The 8,964-nt window shown below is 32.4% G+C and overlaps 1 protein-coding gene across 1 annotated transcript; it reads right to left on the minus strand.

Annotated features, from left to right (window-relative positions):
- Window positions 1–305: 305 nt before the first annotated feature.
- Window positions 306–8,138, minus strand: LOC126768503 (proton-coupled folate transporter-like). Its single transcript, XM_050486662.1, has 8 exons — window positions 8,123–8,138; window positions 6,779–7,683; window positions 5,789–5,930; window positions 5,054–5,155; window positions 3,960–4,097; window positions 2,133–2,216; window positions 1,130–1,286; window positions 306–495 (listed from the first exon to the last, which is right to left on the minus strand). Exons 2-8 carry the CDS (start codon window positions 7,580–7,582, stop codon window positions 393–395), a joined length of 1,530 nt encoding a protein of 509 aa, XP_050342619.1. The 5' UTR covers window positions 7,583–7,683; window positions 8,123–8,138; the 3' UTR covers window positions 306–392.
- Between the last annotated feature and the right edge of the window lie 826 nt (window positions 8,139–8,964).

The raw sequence follows: 8,964 nt of genomic DNA on the forward strand, positions 1-8,964 counted from the left end.
ACGAGGTAGGTGGTGCTGTAATAACATACATATATAAATAGTAAATAACGTACATGTCCATGTAAAAGAGCAATAAATGAACGACCTCTTCCATTTCCGTATTAGTGCCTCCGAAAACAAGGGAAAGACACACTGTTGCTGTTGATAATCTCTTGTCAGAAAAATCCAATATTTTTTATTTGTCCGACCGGGTTTCGAACCCGAGACAGTTGCAGTTAATGCTAGTTAGACTTTTGAGTAAAAATAATATTAAAAAAAACTTCTTAAACTATATAGTTTATTAAAATCGTACTCATTTAATGTATTTGCTAAGTTCAGATTTTATATTTAGTTAGGGTGTAGTTAAATGTGCTTTGTTGGTTTATATAATACAGCTTTATTGAAATAACACATCATTTTGAATTTTCCACTGTTTCGTAGTGCACAACTATTTGTTTCTCCATCGCTTCTTGTTTCCTAAGTTTTGTTTCGCGACGGTGCTGTGTAAAGAGCCACCTGGGAACAGGAAGTTTTAACTGTATTTATAAACCTTGGGACAATGGAGCAAAAAATATTATCGTAACTCCGACGTTTCATAACACAGTTCGTGTTTTATTGAGAAATGTGGTTATGGAGTTCTTTGTGGAAGTTTGTTTTTAAAATAAATTTAATAGCATTTTTATTTATTTCAACAACAGCTGTTGAAGAGAAAAAATATGTATTGATTAAAATTGATATAATTCGAAATGTTTATTCTATTTCCTATATTAGTATAGATTTGTTATTGATGTTTGCTATTTTCCTCATTAATTATTACTTTAGTTTACATCAAAAACAAATATTGAAATCTAATATTCGAATGCTGATTCATCGCAGTTATTGAATCGTTATATAAAATAGTCGCTCAATTTCGTGTGCATATAAATTTAAATAAATTAATAAAAAATTGTTTGGGTAAGAAGAATAAGTAAGAAAATTAAAGAAGATCAATATCCACGCACACTCACAACGTGTAAGCACACGCGCCCACACACACGCACAAGGTCACATAATCGAACTCACCGGTAAAAACTGGTCAAATTGTTGAATCTTTGTCAAAATAATCAGCAGCCATTACAACTTTCAAATGAGAAGGTAATAATAAACTTACACTAAGGTTCCTATTGCGGGAACAGTCATGAAGGCACTAAAAATATAAACAGCGCCTGTAAAAACTGGAATGGTTCTGGAATATAATGCTGAATAAGTTGGATCAAACATGAGCGCAGCTAGCGTCTCCACCAAGCTGAAGAGCGAGTTCATTTTCCCTGGAAATTAAAGAATAACTCATTTAATGTAACTAACGTTCATTTATCATGGCCACGTCAGAGTAAGGCCATATTAAAAATATGAGAAATGCTCTTTTTAATTATATGAATAATGTTTTTGGTTGTGCCAGCATAAATGCATTTTTCTTTCGTAGACAATATTTATTTTTAGATTAAAAATCAAACTAGGTATTATTTTTAGTAAATAATTTTGAGATTTTTTTTTCTACTGTAGTGATAATAAAGATTTAATTGCTGTCGCTAAATATTAAAACCGCTTAATAATTGTTATTAAATTATTGATGTTTGGAAGTTTTTGCTCCATGTAGAAAAATCATTTATTGAACAAAAACTACAAATTATACGCACATAATATGTGACATTTATTAAAAACTGGACTAAAGAAAGTTATGAGAATGTAAATTAAGCTAGTAATTAACAATACAATCTCCATATTAATAAAAAAGCATGTTTGCTTAAATCCTTTTCTTGGTTTTTTTATCTGAAGTTTAGCCTTGCAAATTTTTTAATATTAGGAATTAATTATTCATGGTTACTTATCATTCTCAGACAAGTCTAGTAATAATATTATCTTTTATTTTATCTTTATAATTAATAACTCATTAAAAATAAATTACTGTTGTATTATGTTAAGATATTGTGAATAAAATATTATTATGTTATATTTTTTGTTTATCTAGTTTTATATACCGTCGTAAAATTACAAACTAATTGCTGTATAGGAGGTTCAAGAATAAATTTGTTCTTTCGTCTCAAGTATGAAGTAAGTACTTAGGAATTCTAATAAAATAAAACATAGAAAATGTAAAATGAAAGCGCGTTTACCCATCTCCTCTGAGAGAACCAACTTTGAGGCCATCGACCTGAGGGACGTGAAAGTCGTCGCGTTCAGAATTTCAACGATCGGCACTGAAAATAAGACAAAATGGTGAATTATCCATTTGAGTCTTTTGACAGCCATATGTTATGGCATTGAGGCGAGAATATTGCGAATTAAATGCTTGCAAGCACCACTGACATTTCATTAATTTGTTTTATTAATTGATTTCACAAACATTTCGCCTCAATTCTGTCACGCGTGTATCAGAGTGCAATGAAATATCGTTATAGGATTTGCCCTAATCCTTTTCCCCACATAGAAGAGAAGAGGATAGAAGGTATTTTCCCACCAATAAGACGTTAAATGGCTGTTTTTTACAACGGCAGCCTGAGCCACGATGGTACAATGACACCTTCACTTGTATACACTGAATGTGCATGATAAATTTTTACTTGCTTACTTATAATTTACACCTGATTGGTGATAAAAAACTGAAGAATGAATGGTAATTGTAAAGGTGGAGTGAATGGTACTAGTTGCAGGAAGCCACATCCAAAAGATAATTATAAAATAAAAATGATAATATTGCGTTCAACACTTAATCCTTCTGTTATATGATCCTTTACGTAAAGACTATTATTATCGAAGTCATGTACAACCATATCAATCGTCTGTTTGTTTGAAGTGTCAAGGAGAGCTTATTTATCGCACAAATGCGATTTTAACTAGTGTTCTTTGTTTGGTTTCTGTAGAGAAAATATTATAATGTCTTCATCTCTGCCTCTTGAACGTCATATCCATATGACATAACTTTTTTATCACCAACAATGTTTTATTTATAAAATAATAGGACAATAGGAACAATGGGACATAAGCATAAACATCTTATTACGATATAATAAAAAGTATTATAAAATTAAATTCAATTATTACTACAAATATTTCCGAACAATGAGTTTATTTTTATTAATATAAAAACGTGTTTTATATTAATTCATGTTGCTTATGTAAGCAATAAATAAGAATAAGTGGTAATAAGTTCCTTCAGACCGGCTTTACGTGCTTTCCGAGGCATGGGAGTGTACACACTTCCAACTTCCAGACCCGGGCTACTGAGAATTTTCTGATACAAAAACCCAATTACTTTTTATTGGCCCGACCTGAGAATTGAACCCAGGACCTCCGGGTCAGCGGCCTTATATCTAGCCACTAGACCAACGAGGCAGTCTCAGTAATGAGTGGCTATAAGGCTAGAGAAAAGCCTCGAAAAAAAAAAGAAGTGATTACATGTGCTGGAATGTAATGGAGGTAAAAGGGCAAGTAAGTGATGAAGTGATGGTGTACTAACAATACTAATCGTGAAGATGAGCCAATAAATATGTACTAAATAAATAATTCTTCATAATGTAAGTTCTAACACATGACTAAATTAACAAAATTATTTTAATTTTAGTTTGAATTATAGAATATGTAAAAATCAAAATGATTATTTACTCATTCTAATTTTGAGGGTAATTTTTATTTTGTTTTTAATTTGAGATATTATATATTTTAGTCATATTGTTTGAACCTTTGTTGCTTAGAAGTACCGTGAAAGCCTGTGAATGTCCCACTGCTGGGCTAAAGGCCTTTCCTTCCTTTTTTTTTTGAGGAGAAGGTTTGGAACTTATTCTTAAAAGTACGAAACTGTAATACAAAGCTATTGCGAAACCTTTAAATCTTAAACAGTATTAACATACATATTTCAAAATAATTGAACCACATATCAACATATGAGATGATAATCATGCAATGAAATGAATAACAAAGATTGGTTCAATACAAATAATTACCCATAAACATTTCCAAATCGGTTTTGACGAAGGCGATGTATACGGAACCAACCAGCTTGCTCGTTACAGAGATGAGGCAAAGCATGGAATCATGAAATTGCCAATGTTTGCTGAATAAACTGATAGAAAATAACGCTCCTGAAAATAAGCAAGATTGATGTACATGTCGTATCGTATTGAAGATATAATATATTCATATCACTTCGTTATCAGCATAGCAGTATGTAGAAGAGAAAATGAATTTATTAAGGATAAATATTCTATGGAACGACGGTTTTCGATTAATTAAAAGGTATGACTTTTTTTCAAACCGGCCATCATAGACATTGGCACTAAGAAATATTAATTAAACTTTACATCGTTAATGCGCCACCAATCTTGGAAACTCAGATTTTACGTTCCTTGTGCTTGTAGTTACACCGATACAATGATCGCATTGCCAATCTCAATGAACACTGAAATTAACTCTGCGGGAAATATTATAGTGCACAAGTATGTGCGTAAGACGTATGGGTCTAAAGCCTTATGATACAGCTACCAGTGGCGTATTTACCCTATGACCAAGGGGCCATATTTACACGCGCCTGGGGCCTCTGGTCTTGTTTGTGTAATCTAGGCATTATCCTTACCCATTTTTTTATTACTTTTTGATTTGTTGTTTCTAAAGGAACTAGAAGTACTAACATACAATTACTTTAAAACTAATTATTAGTTACCTACTTACTCTTTATTATCCATAAGTAAATATAAATACAATAAAACTTTTTCATTAAATTATATGATATTAATAATTTCAATGGATATAGTAATTAAAAAACGTTTTTGTGCGTAGGGTGCCAAATCCTAAATACGCTACAACCAGGATTGCATAGACCAACGAGACAATAAATATATATAAGTATAATATGACAGTAGCATGATAGTGTTAAAACATTATTTTTTTTAAAATGATCAATTTATTGAATTTCGAATTAAAAATATAAAATTATCTAAAATTATCGTATGCTTCTTCATCATATAAATTCGAGACAAGATTTTTCTTAGCGTTTTAATAGACGAACCTGCATTGTTTTTAGCGTTACACATTTACTCACCTAAAGAATGTGTGATAATACTGTAAGTGGAGTAGATGCTGTATTTCAAAGCGTCCCATTTAAGTCGATATCTCACAAACATGTATGTGATTATCCTCTCACCTGTTAAATGAAAATATACCTTTGTCAATGGTGTTACGGTTCATTTTACATTATTAAATATAAGTAAAATAAAATAGATTTACTTTTATAGTATACACTGCATATTTAATAAAAATCCCGCATCGGCTGGGATCGCATTTTATAAGTATGTGTATTGTTGTTTAATTTACTTAAAATACTTTATGGTGCGGATAGAATTTGATTTGAAAGTTTATTTTTCTTAAAGAATTTGTGCCTTCATCTAAATCTAAAAGCTATCGTAGCTTGATTACGGTTATCATAATTATGTATATATATATATATATATTATGTATGTAAATTATGTACTACAGTAATGCAGGATTTTACAAATATTAAAAATAGTAAATAGTAATTATATATGTATTATATTATTTGGTAACATTGTAATTATTGATTTTGACATCGAGTCGTGTTTCATATATTAAATAACAAAACTTATATAAACGTTTATTTTGGCTGTAATACTTATGTATCAAATAGATTTAATAAGATTTCATGTACTATTGAAAGTCCATAATAATTTTGTTACTACCAAAATTTTTTGAATATTAATTGAGTTTTTTTTTGCAATCTCATTTCAATAATAAAATAATATTTTCTATTTGCACTTACCATGATTTGGACCATAAATAATAGCAACTACAGAGAGCGTTAGAATAATCTTCCTCCTAATGGCACCATCGCGTTTTTTAAAGGCAACCGCCACAGTTTCTTTAACTAGAGCTAGTAAGTCTGAGAAAGTGATTGGTTTAGCCTGAAATATTAAAAAGGTTTATATTTTTCTATTTAAAATAGACAGAAGAGCTTAACCCTAAGTAGGTGTTGATAGTTTTGCGTCATCATTTCATCAATTATGTGGTTTTGACACAAGGTTACCTTGGCAACAAACATATTTCAGATCGTGAAAGCTTTTGCTTGCACCCTGTATTTGAATCGTGGCACTTGGTTAAGTTAATCTACTTTTGCAGTAACAGCATGTTAATGTCCCACTGCTAGGCTAAGGCCTTCTCTCCCTTTTGAGCAGAAGGTTTGGAGCTTATTCCACCACGCTGCTCCAATGCAGGTTGGTAGAAAACACGCGTGACATAATTTCAATGATATTAGACACATACAGGTTTCCTCACGATATTTTCCTTGTTTTGTTTGATGTCAAGCACGAGATGAACTATAAACACAAATTAACCACATGAAAATTCAGTGGTGCTTGCCAGGGTTTGAACCCACGACCATCGGTTAAGATTCACGCGTTCTAACACTAGGCCATCTCGGCTTTTTTAATACTTTTGCCATACGGCTCGTGTTATCAATGTTATAAGTATATGTACACAATTTGTAACGAAACTCCCATAATTAGCAACACATTGCCTAGTCTATTGATTTTTATGACTTCGTTAGATTTAATATAATTATTTAATATACCAAACATTTTCCACAAAAAAACTAAAAACGTATCATTTTAATTATACAAAAAAATATATATTCCAAAGCATCGAGTTAAGCACCTAAATAGTATATGAGATAATATGCATGATGGTTTAGCTTGTATTTAACAGATTTTAAAAAAACTATAACGAAATCGTAACGTTTTATTTTTATATTTACCTTTTCAGCGTCCTCGATTCCAGGTTTTGATTTTGTTTTCAAATAAAAGTATCCATAAGTTAGCGTTATTAAATAAATCGTTCCCGATAACGAAAAAATACCATAATATCCCCAAAATTTAAGTAATATTCCGCTTAGTGCTGTACCAATAGGAATACCAGCTGTCATACATAGATTTACCAGACCGACTCGGAAAGTACGGGATTCTTCATCTGTAATGTCACTTATATAGCTGAAAACACCCAAGTAAACCATAACCCAACCTCCAGTAATAGCAGGAAAGAACGCTTCCAAAAACATAGTAAATTCAACCGAAATTTCTCGGAAGAAGAATGTACTTAGAATATTGCTGATGCACACCAGAAACTCTCCACATATTGGCAAAAGAATGGACAATTTGCGATTTCCAGTTCTATCACTCCATGCTCCCATGAAAATGACCAATAGAGTTGGCAAAGCAGTTTGCACCAAGCTCTTCCATGTTTCAATAGAAGATATAACTTTTTGTACTTCACCTTCATAAAATGTGAGATTTTCCTTTCTTTGAATCAATGAATCACAGATATCATCAGTGTAGTTTAATTTCACACGACACGCTTTGTCCAAGTTAAGATTTTGTATCGCAAGCCTTGCTAGCATTGATGGTATGATGAGACCAGCTAGAATTGGTTCGACGGAGATATTTGATTTTATAAGCCATACTTTTTCGAGAAAACCTTTTTGTTCAAAATTTTCTTTTTGTTTAATTTTCTTTTCATCTAATGGTTCTTCTTCTGGAGTTGGATATTTTATGTCAGAAGACATATTATTTAATCGTTAAACGCGTGAATGTTTTAGATAAACTAAATAACATTTGAATTTATCTTTCCTAGAGTCAATATTGATTCTTTGCGCTACATGTTCTACTGAAATAAAACAACAAAAGATTAAAATATTAAAAACACGACTGAATAGATGTTTTTTTAGCTCATTGAATTTCTTTAAACCTAATTTATCATTATATATTAAAAGTTCTAAATAATTATTGTAGCATATATTTTTATTGAAATTAATATTATTAAAAAAAGGTTATTAATCAAATTATTAATTTTAAGTATGTGAATTTAATTATTCTTGATGAAAGAAATATTGTTGTCTAATTATTTATGTTGATATTATAAGTATAGTGTTACGTAAATCATAATGACATATATATTGTTACAATATTCACAAGACACTTTTGATTAGTAATAAATGTGAAAATTCATCATTTATTTCTATACTTTTTTATCATTTATCATAAACATGAATATATTTGATTTTATGTTTCTCATTTAATGATTAAACTATCGAAACAATCGAAACCTGGGCAGTGCTCGACTCATTGCAGAGATGTCATATCGGCTGGAGATATATTGAGGTACTGAGATGTCTGTACAACGCCGCTACAATGACTGTCCACATCCAGGACTGTAAGACGAAGGCGATCCAACTGCGCAGAGGGGTGAGACAAGGGGATGTAATATCCCCGAAACTGTTCACCAACGCGTTGGAAGACGTTTTCAAGACGCTGGATTGGACTCGAGTCAAGTAATGGCGAGTACACATCTCACACCTTCGATTTGCCGACGATATCGTCATCATAGCAGAGTCGCTGGAACAACTCACCGAAATGCTGCGTAGCCTAGGCGAGTCTTCCCGGTGTGTCGGTCTCGGTATAAACTTGGACAAGACCAAGGTCATGTTCAATAGGCATGTCGTGCCGGGACCGATATACGTCGAGGGGAAACCTCTCGAAGTTGTTAGTGAATATACCTACCTAGGACAGATAATACAAGTCGGTAGGAACAACTTCGAGAAGGAAGCCGATCGAAGCATTCGCTTGGGATGGGCAGCATTTGGCAACCTTCGTCAAGTCCTCAAGTCGTCTATACCGCAATGTTTGAAGACTAAAGTCTTCAACCAATGCGTCTTACCTGCCATGACATACGGTGCCGAAACGTGGACACTAACTGCGGGACTAGTCCACAAATTCAAATTCGCTCAGCGTGCTATGGAGCGAGCTATGCTCGGAGTATCTTTGAAGAATAAGATCAGAAATGAGATTATCCGGAAAAGAACCGGAGTCACCGACATAGCTTGCAAAATTAGCAGGCTGAAGTGGTGGTGGGCTGGTCACGTATGTCGTAGGACCGATGGCCGTTGGA

The sequence above is a fragment of the Nymphalis io genome, chromosome 5 (assembly GCF_905147045.1).
Source record: "Nymphalis io chromosome 5, ilAglIoxx1.1, whole genome shotgun sequence".
Lineage (NCBI taxonomy): Eukaryota > Metazoa > Arthropoda > Insecta > Lepidoptera > Nymphalidae > Nymphalis > Nymphalis io.

Excerpts from the sequence above, each read along its gene's own strand:
- LOC126768503 (XM_050486662.1), bottom strand. The coding sequence starts at position 7,582 with ATGTCTTCTGACATAAAATATCCAACTCCAGAAGAAGAACCATTAGAT. Across the intron at positions 5,156-5,788 it reads TATTTATGGTCCAAATCATG|GTGAGAGGATAATCACATAC; the intron begins GTAAGTGCAAAT and ends TTCATTTAACAG. Across the intron at positions 4,098-5,053 it reads TATTATCACACATTCTTTAG|GAGCGTTATTTTCTATCAGT; the intron begins GTGAGTAAATGT and ends GCTTATTTTCAG.